This window comes from Rousettus aegyptiacus, unplaced genomic scaffold (assembly GCF_014176215.1).
Source record: "Rousettus aegyptiacus isolate mRouAeg1 unplaced genomic scaffold, mRouAeg1.p scaffold_m13_p_1, whole genome shotgun sequence".
Classification (NCBI taxonomy): Eukaryota; Metazoa; Chordata; class Mammalia; order Chiroptera; family Pteropodidae; genus Rousettus; species Rousettus aegyptiacus.
In genome coordinates, this window is record NW_023416284.1 from 48,222,757 (window position 1) to 48,240,890 (window position 18,134).

The window sequence follows — 18,134 nt, forward strand, 5'->3', positions numbered from 1 at the left end:
AATGTTAGTTTCTGTTCTCCCTTCTGAAACAGGAATTCTGAAGTTGGCATTTGTTGTTTATATTTTATTACTGGTGATTAAATGTGGTTAGGATACAGAAGGACAGGAAGCACTAAAAGAGAAGTAAAAAATCCTGACAACTTTTGTATGTTGTTGACTTTACACATATTCTAACAAGACTAACTCTTATGAATAAACTTGTGACAGATAAGATTATTTAGGAAGCTGGTAAAGTTTAGTTAAACACATTGTTATTATTGTTAAAATCCTTAACTTGTTTTTTTATTCTTTCGCTCATTCGCTCACTTATTTTTTTAAATTATAAATAAATATGATAGGTGCTCAATATATTTTTTTTGAAAAATAAGTGAATTTTCTAGGAATCTATTACATTGCAAATACTATTCTAAGTTCCATCAATTAAAAAGTAGAAAAGTCTTGCCTTGAAGGAGCTTACAATTAGTAACAGAGATAGGGATATATCCAGAAAAAAAAAAAAACTTGTATTCATCTCCTAATGTACAAAGGAAGGAAAATGTCTTGAGTATTTGCACTAAATATGTTGCTCACCCCCAGAGCATCATTTTTTTGCTACCAAATCTGGGTTGCCGTTTGGTTTTTTTTCTGGTTTCTTGCTAACAACGAATACCTGTACAGGCTTAAGGATAAGGGTCTGCCTAGTCTTTAAGTCCAAGTTATTGTCCAAATTTCTGAATTCTTACTCAGTCTAGTAAATATTTGGAGAGAGAACTATCCCTAGAGGCAGTTTCTGATGAATACTCCTATGCTCGTCAAAGAGGACGCTTAATAAATTTAGGACCCAATACACCTTATTTCCAAGCATGAAGAAAGGGAGAGTTGTGAGGCTAGAAATTCCAACATAACAAACTTACACCCAGCATCCTTGTAGTACATATGTAATGAATAGTTTCTTTCTGGCAAAATATATTTGTACCTGGAACAGGGCTGCTTTTGCTCATAAGATTTAGTTTGCTTTGAGGTAGCAGTAAAATACCTGAAGTTACAATTATCCCCTGACATCCTGTGTCTGTGAGACATGCATGATGTGTTGCATCCTGTGTCTGCTGTCATGCAAAGCTATAGTCAGCAGTGATTCCAAGACATGTGGGCACATGTATAAATAAGCTTGTCTGTGCTTGAAAGCCAGCTGTATGTTTGGGCCAACCATGTTATTGCCACTTCAATGCCTTTGATGTTCTCCATTAGCTTTGCTGAGGTGCTGCAGGTGTTAACAATTGGTAACGGTGTTCTGTAAATCTATGCTCTTCTCCCATATTGCTTTGCAGTGATGACACCCTGTGAAAGCTTTTGAAGGGAAGGCTTTAACCTCTCTACCAGAGTCCTCTTGAACCATCCTAAATAAAGAAGAGATGCATTTGCTATGTAAATGCAAACTCATAAAACAAAACAAACAATATTCAGGTTATCTCCTAGCCCCTCACTGCTACTAATAGAATTTTTTTTCACCTAATCTACTACTATGTTGACATTCTAGAGTCACCACTGTTGTGACTGGGTGGGACTATGGCTAAGAGCATAGTGTATGGAGTGAAAACAGTGCCTACGTCATATGGTAACAGAATATTAAGTAAATCAGGCATGTATATTAATGTAGTTATTGTCACATATTAAGTATTCAGAAAATATTATCCATTATTATTGCTATAAAAATTATTATCATTATTACAGTTTTTATTGGCAACGTCATAGTCTTTTTCTAGTTAAATCATCTCTATGGTATCCATTAGCCCAATAAAATAATCCAAACTCCAAATTCCTTTATAATCTGAACCCAATTTACCTTTCCGCTGGCTTTATCTCCTGCTACACATTGCCTCATGTCCTGTACTTCTGCCCTAATGGCTGACTTACTGTTTCCCAGATATCATGTGTTTTACCTCCTCTGTCTTTGGTCTTGCCATTTTCACTTCTTTGTATGGTCTTTAACACCGTATTGACCTAGAAAACTCTTAGTTAACTTTTAATGTGTTAGAGTTAAGTGACATCCCCTTTGTGAGATTTTCCCTAACCCCCACCCTACAGAAAAAGAAAACAGTAGTCACTAATGTATTACTGTCATTTATAAATACTAATACTTCAAGCCCTTCTAACTGCTGACTATATAAATCATCTATCACTTTCTCTCTCTCTCTCTCTCTCTCTTTTTTTTTCGTGGTTACTACCAAACAGGGTATGTATTAAGTGCTAAATAAATATTTATTGAATAGGCAAAGTGTTAAAAAATATAGAATGTTCTGATATAGATAGTCTCATTTGATCTTTTCAAAGCTCCTTGGAAGAAGCCAGGGAAAAGTAGAAAAGTATAATGATTTTAAAAAACAGGTTCTAAAGAAGGATGATAAGTGACTTGTGTCTGTAGGACCTTGAGCAAGTTGTATATTCTCTGATCTTCACTTACCACTTCTGTAAAATGGGAGTGACATTTATGTTTATCATTAAATTAAATGATCCATGTAGATTGCATATTACTGTGCTGACACGTGTTAATAAGCAATAACCTTTAAATTATAAAACAGATTATCAAAGAAATTGAATGATTTGTGCAAAATTACGTGGCTGGCCAAAGAGAGAACTGACACAAAACTTGGTATGTCTGATTCTTAGTTATTTTTATGTTCTAAAATACCCCCTCCCGCTTCCCAAGAATATTAATAAAGAGAACGTAAGGTAGACACTGAAGAGAACTTTCCACTGCTTCGCTATGGTGCTCGTGCATTTAAGGTAAAGATAAGGAACAAACAGAGTGTTGGCTTTCTTTAGTAATTCTAAACTAAAACATATTTTAATATTCAGGCTGTGAAACACTTTTGATTAAATAATATTATAGAACTCTACTTGAATTTATATAATACTTTTCCTCACAAGAATTTTCTTGTGATATTCCATTTATCTCTCATTTATTTCAATAAATATTTAATTTTTCGCTTACTATATGTTACCACTGGTCTAGGCACTAAAGGTACAAAAATGAATGAGACAACAACTCTGCTCTTCACTCTTACGTTTAGGTGAGGAGATTAGCATGAAGTAATCAACTGCTACCCAACCTGGTAGGTACTATCATAGTGTATATATTATAGAAGCTTGTAGTAGCAGGAGCATAAGAGACTTGCTCAGGAATAATGCAAATGAAAGAGAAAATTTGGAGCTAGGTCTGGGAGTGATATTTTATTATGTAAACCAGGAGTCTCCAAATATTTTCTGGTGCTCATCTTTAACATATCTTTAACACATTTTAAAATAAAGTATATACCTGTACAACTGCTAATACATTATGTTTTGAACACTTACCTACTCTGTGATACAACAATTCTACTACCAGGTGTATCTCTAAAAGTTTTAAATGTGCACCAAGAGAATATACAATACTATCTGTAGTAGAATTGTCCATATTAGTTAATCTTGGAAAGAATTCAAATATACACCAACTAGAGAGTAGGCAAATAACTTTCGATGCATTCACAAATGGAATATTCTTCCTCAGTAAAAATTAATGAACTACAGCTTCATTTAACACTGTGAATGAATCTTTAAAATGTAATCCTGAGTTAAAAAGCAAGTTATAACAACTAAATCCAGTATGATAGCACTTTTAAAAAGCTGAAGAACAAATGAAACAATATACTACTTCTAAATAAATGCATATGTTATAAAACTATTAAAAATAAGGAAGTAATGAAAAATAAAAATCAGCTTGGGAGGATAAGTCAGTGGAAGCAAGAGGAAGGGAGAGGTGAAAGTGAAGGTAAATGAGACAGTTCTCATGATGTACTAGGATGTAAGTCAGATTGCAGGCATTAATTTCATTATTATACTCTATAACTTGTAGATATGTCATATTCTTAAGTAAATATCAAATTTTGCACAATAAAAAAGAGTGAATAGAAGTGTCAACATTTTCTTCCTGAACCTTAATATAGCCCTCGAGGGCCACTAAATTAGACAATGGAGTCACTGTTATTTTTCTAGTAGGGAAATGAAATGCTCATATTCCTGTTTTAAGAAGATTTTTTAAATCGACATTATAGAGCATAGATAATCCATGTGAGAGATCTTTAGCTCCTCACCAAACACAGTGGCTTTGGGAACAAATTATATGGAGTGGGCTTGAGAGCTATTTAAGTAGAACTAATGGGTTTTGGAGACGTGTAATGGAGATGACAATCATTTAAGATGCCCATTAGTTTTCTAGATTGAACAACTGATGCCATTAACCAAGATAGAAAATACAGTAAAAAAAAAAAAAGCATGATTATGGAGTATAACAATAGAGAAGATGGCATTCTAAACCTGAGGGTTTGAAGCATCCCAACAACATAAAAGTGAAGTTGTCTGGTGATAGTTAGAAATACTTTCTGGAGCTCAGGAGAATAATGAGCTCTGAAAATAAGAACACAGATGTCACCAACACACCAGTAACCATGACCACAAAAGTATAAGATCTTTCAAAATAAGAACAGGTCAAATAAAAAAAAAAAAAAATGAAGAGAGCTATATTGGATTCCTAAGGTTGTTGTGCATGAAGGATGTTGAAGAGAAACTCTCAGGGCTATAGAAGAACCAGGAAAAAATGAGGAAGCCGAGTCAAATGCCCCCAGATAAATCAAATGAAATACATATTGCAAAGCCTTTCTGTTTCAAACCTGAAGACCAGCTGTCTTAGCTCCTTCGTGAGACTCTTATCCGTGAATGGATCTAATGGTTTTCAAATTGTATGCCAGGAATTCTAGAGCTACGTGGAATGGTTAGAGGAATACTATTCTTCATTCCATAAATACAAAACTTTAGTCTACCAGGCACTATGTAAGGGTCTGCTCTTATAGTGCCAAGGATTAGTTTATAGTTCTAAAAATTAGTTATGAAATATTTTTTGTCGATAATAAAGAAATCCATTCATCATCGTTATATATATGGCATAATAGTGTATATATGTGTGTGTGTGTGTTTGTGTATATATATACACATATATACATATATATACACATATATACATACGCAAACGCACACACAGCATTGGGCTAGAGGGTATTGAGAATTGAATACTAGTAACTCTCTCTGCCACAATGAACTACAGCATTTAGCCCAGAAGAATGCCTCAGGAACTATTCTTAAATTTAGTTTATGGCATAAAAATGACTTTTTAGGAAAAGCAACATTAAAAATGGGACCAGACCATCTAAGCATGGAAGCACCATAATTTTCATGAAAAATTTTATTTAGAAAAAAGAAGTGTTCTGCTATAAAAATAATTAAAAACCATTATACAGAAATTCCAAATTATAGATCATGTTGACTATGTTAAAAAGATCTAATTTTGATTAGTAATGTAGAAGTATGTATTTTAAAAGACCTGGAGAGATATATACAAGATACTTGCTGCTCTCAGAGAGAAAGGAATTGGAACTAGGAAAAACTGAAATATCTTTATTCATACGCTTCTATATTATTTGACTTTCTGCAATTACTATGCACTAATATTGTAATTAAAGAGCAAATACTACCACTATGGAAAACAGTATGGAGTCTCCTCAAAAAACTAAGAATTGAATTGCCTTATGATCCAACAATTCCTATTCTGGTATTTACCCTAAAACCTGAAAACATTTATCCTCAAAGATATATGCACCTTGATGTTCATATATAACAGCATTAGTTACGATGGCCAGGACACGGAAGCAAGTGAAGTGTCCTACGATAGATGACTGGATAAAGAAGCTGTGGTACCTATATACAATGGAATATTAGCCATAAGAACAGATGAAATACTGCCATTTGTGACAATGTGGATGGACCTCAAGATAATCACGCTAAATGAAATAAGTCAGACAGAAAAATTGAAAACCACATGATATCACTCATATGAAATATAAATCTAAAAGCAACAAATAAACATGACAAACAGAGACTCATGGACATTGACAGTGGATTGTGGTTACCAGAGGGAAGGGGGAGAGGAGAAGTAAAGGGGGTCTAATATTTGGTGATGGGAAAAAATCTAACTATGAGTGGTGAACATACAATGTAATATATGTATGACATATTGTTGAATTGTACACGTGAAACTTATTGGATGTTGTTGATCAATGTCACCCCCAATAATTTTTTTAATTAAAAGTTAAATAAAATAAGCAACTACTCAGTAGAAAATTTAGAAATTCACATTGCTTCTTTGGGTTGTTATTTCACCCTAAGAATTTACAAATATCGTATTAAAAAAAAAACCACATAGTGACCACCTAGGAACTAGGGAGCCAAGTCTAAGATTGGATTTAGTAAAATTCCTCTTGGTTGCTTTAAACTGAGAAAGTCCCCAGACCACAGAATTTATAATTCCTCAGGAGAGCTGCAAGCCAGAGATTTGTAAATTAGCTTTTTATACAATGCTTTTTTTTCTGTTGCAGAAAACATGAGTCCTTCAGCATTTTTAATGACTAATCCAAAGTTATGAAATAAGGTAGCAGTAAAGACTAATAGATGCAGCTGTGCTTTGATTCTGTACTTTTCATATGAAATCCACTCTCAGAGGCATTTTCCCTATTTACCTTCAAACTGTAACATCTGTGTAGTTGTCGTCTACCATCGTGCTGTCACATCTCAATGTGGGTTTATAAAAAAGCAATTCAAAAGAAACTTGGCAAGGTTAAAACAAATCTAATTAGTGTTTTTTTTTTTTTTTCATGAAAGCGTTCTTTTTCATTGCAATCAATATGCCTGAATGAGGCTAACTGAATGAGGCTAGGTACAATTTTCTGATAAAATATGATTTAATCTTGGGACTAGCTTAAGCAAGTTGATCTTAAAATTTAAGCACATTTATGCAAAACATTAGATGTATAGAATGGAAGAATAACAAAATAAAGTAATTAACAATAAAATGGGTAATAACTGAAAAACCTAGTAAAATATTGACCAATTAACTTTGTCTTTGGCTACCCTGGTTAATCAAATACTTTGTGACACACATCACTCTGTATGAAATGACATTGCTTTTACCCTAAACCAGGTTTCTATGAGCAGAGTTTATATCACAGTGGTAAACTGGGAAGGGGGTGGAAAGATAATATTTTAGCAAATTCCCAGAAATTCACAAAAAAAAGGGCTCTTATCTCTTCAACTCCTTAAGTTACTAGTAACTTGATGGAGAAATAAATACTTTCAACTTGCAATTTTATCTCCAATGCTTTATTTGATCTTTAAAATCTTCAGTAAAAAGGAAAAGAGAAAAACCATTTCCAATAATACTTCTATCGGTGAAGGAGATTAGTGAATTAAATGAATAAATAAAATATGGGTGAATAGTCTAATGTTTCAAAAACAAAGAAAGTTAACTATTCTAAGTAAATCAAGATGGAGGAAACCATTCCTGAACTATTACTCAAAAAATATAAAATCTCTTATTAGTTTAAAAAATGCTTTCACTTATAGAGCTCTATTTTATGTCTTGATTTTTAGATCTAAATTACAGTATTTATATCCAAAAATGAAGCTAACAACTCTGAAATAAGCATTTCAATCAATAGATATTGGCCTTATGGTTCCTGAAATTGAGGGCACATATTTGCAAGATAGCTAGCTGGGAGTGGGTGTGAGGCGTGGCTGTAGTTGGGACATAGATGATTCATCCATGGCAGGCTCAGCCACCTCAGTAACTTCTCATTGCTAATTACAAAGCTTTTATGATCTGCTCCTTACCTGAGTTTTAGCTTCTTCTTCTTCAAGTCTAAATTATAATTCACATATTCTTTCCCACTCCCGGATCTCACTTGCCATCTCCTTCCTCTGTTCTCAAGATGCACCCTTTCTTTTCTGTTTCCTAAGGAAATTCAGTTTCCTTTCTTCTTCACCTGGAATGCTCCTGTGCCCCAAATCTCCAAGGCAGCTTGCTGAAATCCTACTCTTCGTCAAGACTTAGCTCAAATGTCTTCTTTAGGAAGACTTTCCAGACCTCCCTCTATAACACATATCACATAGATACATACATATACGCACACATGATTGAGACCCAAGGTAGAATCAAGGATGCCCTAAGTTATTACATTATATTATTATACAATATACTATATTTTAATATTGTAAACTTATAATATTATAATTATTTGCTTACATGTCTGTCTCTCCCATGACTATATCATGAGCTCCTGAAGGGCAGAGCTTTATCTTTGTATCCCAGGTACTTACCATAGAGCATGCTACATAGTAATGATTCTATAAATGCTTGAAGAATGAATAAATGAATTTATTCTTATCCTTCAAGATATATATCAATTTCTTTTACTAATGTAAGCCTTGTAGATTCATCTAAGATAGGAACAAATTCTGTCTTCTCTGTGCTCTCATAATATTTTATTTATTCATTGCTTATGGTTGCTACCACTAACTTTCCTGGATTTTTAACTGCATCTTTCCTATTATCTAGCTTATCTGAAAAAGATGATGCCTTCTTCATCTTTTCCCCATATAGTACTGTGCTTTGAAAATGTTCTCCTCAATACTTGCTGAAATAAATGTATGTATTTGCAGTGTTTTCTCAAATATACATAATTAAATAATACAGTGTTTCCTGAATGGCAGAGATAATCTCAGATTCATTTTTATTTGTCTGGGCCCAACACATAGCAGGTGCCAAACAAACAGGTGCTGGGAGCATAAAAGGAGAGAATGACTATTTGAAAAGCAAAGACCCTTTACTTTGTTCATCATCACTGTTGACAACAATCTGGTCCTTGAGCAAACACTGGGAGTGAGAATAGGTAGACTCACTCAGCTTTAATAGCTAGCCTCACTGTATACTTTTTCTTCCAGTGTTCAGGTATCCATGGAAATAATGACTTCAGAAGAGATAATAGTAGTTTTTAATTTCAGAAGTTAGGGAAATATTAACTTTTTTTTTTTCTACAAATAGCTTTATTGTTTCAATTTGGTCCAAGGCATGTGAGAGGGTTAGAGGATGGTTAGAAGGCTGACTATTGGTTACAAGGAGAGGCTCAGGCACAAAGCCAACAACAGGGGAAAGCAGAGGAGCCCCTCAAAAGCCTCTGGGCTCCAAATCTCTTAGTCATGCTTGAGGGTGAGCTTTTCGAAGAGATACTCGCCCAGGCCAGCCTGAGGGCCGGCCAGCTTGGAGAGGTTAGTCAGGTGGTCTCCCATCTTCTTGATGAGTTTCACCTCCTCATCTAGAAAGTGGCTCTCCAGGAAGTCACAGAGGTGGGGGTCTCAGAGCATGAAGATCCAAAAAGGCCTGGTTTAGATTCTTCTCCATGACCATGGTGACTTCTGTGGCACCCTGAGGTTTACCCCGCTCATCTTGAGAAGGTTTCTGCAGGTCCTGGAAAGGGATGTGGCCGCCATGCTAGTTTTGCATCTTCAAGAGATGCTAGGTGCCCTTGCATTTCTCCTCGGCCAACTCTTGGAAGAAGTGACCCACACCTTCCAGAGCCACATCATTGCATCAAAATAGAAGCCCAGAGAGAGGCGGGTATAGGAGGCCTTTAGATACAGGTTGACCAGGAGGTTGACAGCAGCCTCCACCTTGGTGGAATAATTCTGATGGATTTGAGAGCTCACCATGGTTGTTAGGCAATAAAGAGTGAAACTCAAAATACTGTGTTGCCTGGTCTTGGAGCCAAGGATTGGTGAGAAGGTTCTGAAGTTTGCAACTGGAAAATAGGTTGGAGGGTGGTCGAAGGGTAGAAGAAGTAGCGTCCCTGGATTTGTTCCATCTAAACACTGTTGAAGCAAGAGATAGATCTGAGGGGCCACTGAGGGCACTGCCAAAGTATTAACTTTTTGATTCACTACCATATTCCCTGAAATGGTGACAATACTGCAAGCAGTTGGAAATAGATGAGACAGTCTCCTTTATAGTAGTTGACTGAGAAGTTGACATATGCTTTAAGCACTGAAATCCATAGCCACATGGAAGAATAGGATAGCTCTAGTTACTAAGATTAAAATCTTCAAAGATCTCATTGGTCCATTTTTTGAAAACTTTTATATGCCATCCTTGTGATAATCTCTTCACATATTCTCATTTCATTCTCTTAATCCTGTAAGCCAAGTTTTATTGCCCTCTTTCTACTGAGGAGAAAACTGAGGCTCAGAAATTTTCATCAATTTACCCAATATTATGTAGCTATACTGCCTTATCACAGGATGGATAAGGTTGGAAATCTGGATGGAAGAAAATACTCTTTGACTTTCTCTCAGGGCTTTATTGTGTCCAGTAAGTGACTCATACATGCCTCTGTGACTTACGAACAAATTTTTATTACCTTATTTCATCAGAAGTGCACATAAGAATTAGAAAACTTAATTTTTAATTACCTAAAGGGGGACACATTAAACTATACGTTAACTATCCACAAGGCAAAATGATCTCAATCAGCAACTTCAGCCAAGACTTTTATCTAAGTTAACCCCCAAAAATGGCCTATTGAGTTCTATTCTTTTTTTTCCTTCACAGTTTTGTATCTCTGAGCATGCATATGAGTAATACGCATCATTGTGAAGATGCTTCACCATAAATAAAACATATCTCCAAGTAACTGGCTCCACTTCAAGAATCTAGCTACTGCTTCTGAGGAAACTTAGCCAAAGCTGAGCTAAGATTTTTAAATCTTCTACATCCTCTGACTTCATCAACCACATTAACTCTGTGCTTGGGGCACTCATATCAGCAAATGTGGCCTACCCATCACCAACATAGCTCTAAAAATATTGAACTATATTATGTAAATGTTTATGGGTTAATTGTGAGAAAAATTAGATGTCTCCATAGATATGTGAATAAAGGCAATACATGCAATATTAGTTTGCCTACATCAATGTGAAGATATAAATGTTACATTAGATGATTTATCATTTGAATATGAAAAGCATGCTTTCTAAAACACTGTCCAGATCTCCTTTCCTGAGAGAAGCAGCCATAACAGTGACAATAAAGCTTTCTTAAGAAGCAGTTGGTCAAGCTTATTACAGGCCATCATGTCAGCTGTCAAAATGATGACTTCCTCAAATTGACCCCCTCTGACCTAGCAGCTCTAAATCTTCTGTTCTTGGCTATTTAAGATATATTTTGATCACCAGATCTAAACATAATTGTCTCGTACAAAATATCATCGAGGTTACATGTGGTTTATATTTTAAAACTGAGATAAAGGGAGAAGACTGTGTCCATAGCGAACCCACCAAGATGTCTTTATCCTAAAGTCAAATGTAAGAAAACATCTAGTGGATTTGAGGAAAAGAATCAAATCTTTGAGAGGAAGCACATTAAAGGCAGAAATGATTAATAAGAGGTCATGATTTCAAAAAGTTCTCACTGTAGTTATATCAGAGATTCTTTTTGAATATATTTATAATATATAAGTAAATCTAAATATTCTTTTCTTTCCTCCTCTAACTTTCATGTAAGTAGTCTAATTTTGACTAAGCAAGGATATTTTTCTTTCTTTCTTTTTTTGCCTACTCTTTCTGCTTAATTATTGTAAACAGAAACAACAATAAATATAACATTCTTTTTAAAAATGCTTTTAGCCTAATTTATTAGTAGAATCTGGAATTTTGCCTAACTGAGAGGGTCCATTTAGATTGATCGAATCGATTTTTCAATATGTGTATGACAATTCAGTGTGTAATAGCCATGCCCTGAGTCCTTTATGACTTTGGGTTTAGATGAGTATGGTTAGTGCCATTATATTTTAGAAAACCTCAGAGTAGGTCATCAGAGTATAGGAAGCACAGGCCATACTTTCCTTCCAGTACCTCCAAATGCATGTTGAAAGCCTGAAAGCAACAACTCTTTCCTATGTGAGAATTAGCTTCTATGCTTCATTACACATTGTTCTGTTCTTGGTACTTAGGTGAACATTACTGTTCTTTTTTTAGATGCTAGCACAGAAAAGAAGCAAAGGAAACTTTTTTTCTTCCATTTTCTTAAACTTCCTAGGTCAGATTCTCCAATTGCTTGTTCTTTCTAGCAATTTTCTAAAGTCACACTATTTGATGCAGGTAAAATCTAAATTTATTGATCACCATCCTAGTATGTTCCACGTACCGTTCTAAGCAATTTCCTTGTGTTATATGGTTTATTTCTCATAATAATTGAACTAGTATTATTATCTCTATTTATTCATTTAAAAAATAATAGTTAGCAACCTTCCCAGGGTCACTTGCTACTTAGTAGAAGAAGGATTTGGAAAAAAATGTATGAAGGAGAGGTATTTCCTAGAAGGCGGTTTAGAACCAGAGAAAAGCAAAGCATCAGTAAGTTTTCCACTGACCCTGAGATTTCACTCACCATCTTTTTTTCCTTTATCTTCAAAGCCTTGTCTATTTAGCATCAAGAAATCAAGGTTGAGTATGAGGAGCTAGAGCCAACTTAGGTCTCAGATTTGCAGGTAGTTTGCCTTTGATGCCCATCCATCGTTTTGTCCAGAAACTCTTACCCTAAGCCCTTGGGTTCCTAATACTTTCTTTTTGTCTGCTGTATGCTCCTATTTTCATTTTTTGGTGTCATATTGCAACCCACCTTCCTTAGGCATTACCCTGACTGAACTTTAACCTATAACCATTCTACTCACTGGCATAGTATGCCTGTGGTATCTTAATATGTATAGAGTTTGTCTCAACTAGAAGATAATAAGAGAACTGTTAAGTTGCTAATAGCTATGCAAGTTAATATATATATATATATATATATATGCTAATTGAAGTGAAAACTTGGTAATTCCTCACAATCCTTTCATCTGTTTTTGTGGTATCTGCTTAACATGAGAGTTAAGATAACTAAGAAAGAGAAGGCATAGCAATGAAATTTTCAAAGAATATTCCCTCTGAATACTATACTGTAAAGTAAACATGTATTTTTTTCATTTTACCAGTTAAAATTTATTTTTATAAATCAGAATAGATTCATATAAAGAAGTTTTGGTTTTTTATTAGGGTTCCTTATTGAGGATCTGTGTACTAATAACATTAGGAAATTTGAGAATCTTTTGAAATTATTTGGTGTGAATGTTTGTGTTTGAATTTTGTTAAAAAGAGAGTAGATAAATTTCATGAATGTTCTCAAGGAGGTCTATGAATTCCTGTCCCATCCATCAAAAAAAAAAAAAAAAAAAAGAGAAGTGCTATGTGCCTGTTTAATTCACATAAATTATGTAAAATGAACATGGTTTCCCAAAAGGCTCCATTTGATTACTAAGTTAAGCAGTCTCTTTCTTCTCTGAAAATTAGTTTCTTTTCTCCCAACCCTGGCCCATTCATAGGCTTCCCCAGATGTTTTCACTACCTTTTTCTGGCTTTATCTATTTCACATATATCTGTCTGTCAGTTGCAGTTAAGATGTAAATTCCTCGTTTTACAAATTTTTTGGCATACTCTAACATGCTATATTCAGTGTACTAACAAAACATGCTCATCTACTTGTATAAAGACTTTTAAATAGTTTAGATGAAAACTTGTATGCCATATATACAGATAGCCAGAATAAAGAATAAAAGGTATTAACAACCAAGTAGAGAAAAGAGGAGGGAATTCTCCCAGGAATCAGGGAGAAGATGCACATCTATTAGTTCTGAGATTTTGGCAGCCAAGGCAAAACAGAAATACGAATGATTACATAGATCTCTCTACATGAAGGGGAAAAAAAAAAAACACCTGTTTTTCAGAAGAGAAAGCTTTTCTGCCACTGACTTCTATGAGGAATACTTCCCAGGTCTTCTTCACATTGTTGGCACTTCTTTCAACAAGAACTTCAACAGCCTCTCTTCTCTTTTACTCTCTCCCTCACTTCCATACTAGCAAACACCTGATTAGGTTGCCGATTACCAACAGTTTTCAGAACAGTATTTCTTTCCCATAGGTTCATGGACATCACTAAGATCTTTCATTCATCAACTCATATACTTGATCAAGTCGCTTCTTGGCCACCGTTCCTTGATACATGAAGAGACAATTAATGTGGTAATCTGGCCTAGGAAAGGTAAGTTTTGGAAATGTTATTAATTATAGTGTAACATTTCACGTGTCTCTTTTGCTTATTACTCATCATCCTTTTTTGCGATTTAGAAAAATGATGATAGCAACATATTGCTCTCTGGAGAGTTCCTGAAATGTATACCTTCTAAGATGTTGATTAAGAAGAGATTTACCAAAGAACTTAGATGTCAGACAGTCAGTTAGGAGTTGGCCTTCTGCTATGAAACAAGAAAAATGACTTGTCTTTCCACCTGGTAAAAGACCACCATTTCTTTATCAAAAAGTAGGTGTCCATACATTTGCAATCTCTAATGCTCTTTCATATGCCTGTTTAATTCACATAAATTATGTGAAACTTGGCCACCTACTCCAAGACATTGAATGTTCTTGGACAGAATTTCTAAAATGTTTCCTCTCCGAAGAAGTCCTGTCCATGATCATAGAGATCCCATAATTATGTTGCTATATGGCACAGTGGATCATAAAGGGAGATTATCCAGGTGGACCTTACCTAACAACACAAATTATTTAAAGCAGAGAACTTTCTCTAACTAGTGGTAGAAGAAATCAGACAGATTTTAAGTATGAGAAGGATTTAATATGCTATAGTTGGTTTAAAGATGCAGGGGGTCTGTGAAAAGGAACAAGGCCCCAGAAACAGGATCTCAGTTCTACAATAATAAGGAACTGAATTCTGCCAATAATAGAAAAGAACTTGAGAAAGAACCTTGAACATCAGATGAGGATGCAGTCAACTGATATCTTGATTTCAGCCTTGTGAGACCCTGAGCAAAGAGTCCAGTAACGTTGTCCTAGATTTTCAACCTACAGAAATGTAAGATACCAAATGGGTGTTATTTAAAGCTCCTAAATTTGTGGAAATTTGTTGCACAGTAATAAAAACTAATACTTTGAAGCTTGTATTTCCTTTCATGGAAGTCTGATTTAATGCCTCTAAACTAAAGTCTGTTGACTCTTAATCCATTTAAAGGTGATAACTCATATTGAAAAAATTAGGATTGGAAAAAACTCAGTTTTTAAGGAAACTGGATATTTATGCTTTCATATAACTTTTAAATACATAGTTTTAAGAATTAAACCAGTTTTCTCACCTCCTTCCAGAAGTATGTATGTGTTTCCTATCGGAAGTGTGTATGTTTACATATTTATTTGTTGATCTATTTTTACCAACATAAATGCTTCTATAGTGGAAAAATTTACAAAACTGATAAGGGAATCCTTTCTGAGATAAGATAATGTTTGTAGTCAATAATCAAATTTAAACACCTGTCACCTCTTTGTAAGGAAGATCTAATTGGTACGTATTCATTCAATCAACCAATATTAACTGAGTTCCTACTTTATTTCAGAGCTTGTGCTATACACAGAGGAGATATGAATTAAAAAAAAGAATAGTCCCTTCTCTCAAGAAGGAGTTCAAGGAGCTTGAAATCTGTGAAGAAAGACATAAACTAATTATAGACTTTTGATGTGATGAGTGGAATGTTGGGATAAGAACAAGGTGCTGTAGAAATATGCAGGAAGAATGTAAAATCTAACCTTGATGGGTTAGGAAAAGATTCGCCAAGGAAGTAAATTCAAAGCTAAATTCTGACAGAGTATGAGATGAAGCAAGGGGAAAGGGAGACAGGGCAAAAGTTAGGGTTTGAGATGAGGACAACCCTCAACGAAGTCCAAAATGCTATAGATGTACTTGGTACATTTAAGGAAATAAAGAAAGAATAAAATAGAGTTATAAAAGGCTGAAATTCTTAAGGATTATGTGTGTGGTGCTAATAAGTTTGGACTTTATTCTGGGACAAATGAGAAACTCTTAAAACTTCTAATCAACAATGTGCCAAAGTTAGAGATATTGATGCTTTAGAAATATCTCTCTGGCTGCAGTATGGAAAACTGGTGTTCAGGAGAGGTCATTTTGGCTGCATAGTGAATAGATTTTGGTGGGGGAAGCTGAGCATAGGAGGTGGGAGAAACAAAGGTGGGGGCAACTAGAAAGCATTAGAATAAGCCATGAGATAAGGGCAGCTTGAGCTAATTTAGCTGCAATGGGGAAAGAGACAAAGGGACAGATTCGAGAACATTAAAGAGGCAGAATTGACACATATGTGAATATAATGACAGGAAATACTGGAGCTCACTCAGGTTAATTCTGGAGCTGGTAAATAGGGCATAGGTATCCTGAGGACGTGGAAGCCTTTGGCAACAGAGTTATGAGTGGAGTTAAGGTGAACCAGATGTCCAGCCAGCCATTGGATACACAGAGGTCTAAACAGGAGACTTGGAAGTCATTAGCATGTGGATGTAAATTTAAGTCATATAATCCACAAAGAGTAAGTTATGCATAGGGGATTCAGTTCAATCTCTGGGGAAAATCAAAAGGGATAGTTAGGTGAAGAGGATCCTAAAAATGTAGATATAACAGAGTGCCTTAAGTATCATATGAAATAGGTAACCCACTGCTTTCATAATTTGGCATTATTTAAACTTTTCTTTTTTTATTGAAAACCCATTTTCGGCTTAAAATGGAAATTGGAAATGAACATTCTTATGTCATTACATAAATCTATGATTACTATGGATAATCTCAATCTCATCTACATGTGATTTCAACTTCCTCTTATCATTATTGTAATAACTATAAAATTTACTTTAAGCCTCATAGTCTCTCCTGAAAATATAACTCATATATACAACAAAGCACTGGATGCTGCTACTTGGATAGGCCGCAGAAATTTCAAGCTCAATATGTTTTGAATTGATGAGCCTTAATCCAAACGTGTTCTCCCTCATTTAATGTTACCGAACTCCGTTCACCCAAACCATAATTTTCCTCATTCTCTCTCTTCACAAAATGTCAGTCAGGAGTCATAAAATGTCTATTTCTGAAAAATCACTGGAATCTGTTCCATATTTTCCATTCCTACAGGCACTGCCTTAATTCAGAAATACTTGCCAAAATTATCAATATAGCCTCTTCAATATTACATCTTTTCTTCTAATATTGTCCCATAAGTGCTTTCTTATTGGTGCTACCAATATTATATTTTAAAACTAAAATTTAATTATGTCGCTCTTGCTTAAACGCCCTCAAAGTCATGCTCACATCCTTTGTATAAAGACTCAAATTCTTTAGTGTGACTTACATGACTGATGAAGACAGTTCCTATGTATAAAATGCTTCTCATAATAGAATCATAACAGGGAAGTGGTTATCCAGAGAAAGTTCTGGACATAACAACCCAGCCTTAACCACACAAATGACAGCCTTAAGTGAAAGAGAATCTGGTCCCTGAATCACTGTGTGGAAGGGAGCTCCTAGAGGAACTGTAGGACCCACCCTGGACTGTTACCTGAGAGAAAAATAAACATTTGCTGCATTTGAGTTATTACATTTTGAGACATGTTTGTTACCATAGTGTAGACTTTGCCAACACAAAATCTTTTATAATTCAATCCCTAATGACGTCCCCAACTTTATCCTCCACCATTTCCAACCAATACCAAACTATTGAAAATTCCATAGATAATTCATGCTCACTCTTGTTTTTATGCCTTTGTTCCTGCTGTTCTATCTGCAAGGTTATACCTTCTCTTGTCTTTTCATATAAGACAATGTCAGGCATCAGTCCTCTGGAAAATATTTTTCTCCTTGTTATGGGCTGAACTGCGTACCCTTACCCTAAATTCACACGTCGCAGCCCTAACCTTCAGTACATCATGATGTGACTGTATTGAGAGACAGGGACTTTAAATTAATTAAGAATTAATTAAGGTTAAATGAGATCTTTAGGGTAGGTTTAACCCAACCTGACTGGTATCCTTGGGCACTCAGAGAAATGTCAAAGGTGCACTCACACAGAGAAAAGATGAGAGGACACGATGAGAAGCTGGCCATCTGCAAGCCAAGGAGAAAGGCCACAGAAGAAACTCAAACTGCCAACACATTGATCTTGGACTTCCAGCCTCCAGAACAGTGAGAAAATAAATTTCTGTTGTTTAAGCCACCCAATCTGTGGTATTTTGTTATGGTAGCCTTTGCAAACTAATACACTCCTTTAGGAAGGATGTTCGCCCCTCTCAAATTCAGTGGC

At 35.1% G+C, this 18,134-nt stretch overlaps 1 protein-coding gene and 1 pseudogene across 1 annotated transcript in view; both read right to left on the minus strand.

Moving 5' to 3' along the window:
* Positions 1-368: 368 nt before the first annotated feature.
* The window catches only part of PTGER3 (prostaglandin E receptor 3), a 110,571-nt gene continuing 92,805 nt past the window's right edge, over positions 369-18,134 (minus strand). The window contains exon 4 of the mRNA XM_016148930.2: positions 369-1,326. Coding sequence (XP_016004416.1) covers positions 1,224-1,326 — 103 coding nt within the window. The 3' untranslated portion in view covers positions 369-1,223. The remainder of the gene's footprint in view (positions 1,327-18,134) is intronic.
* LOC107512929 lies at positions 6,123-9,891 on the minus strand (annotated as a pseudogene).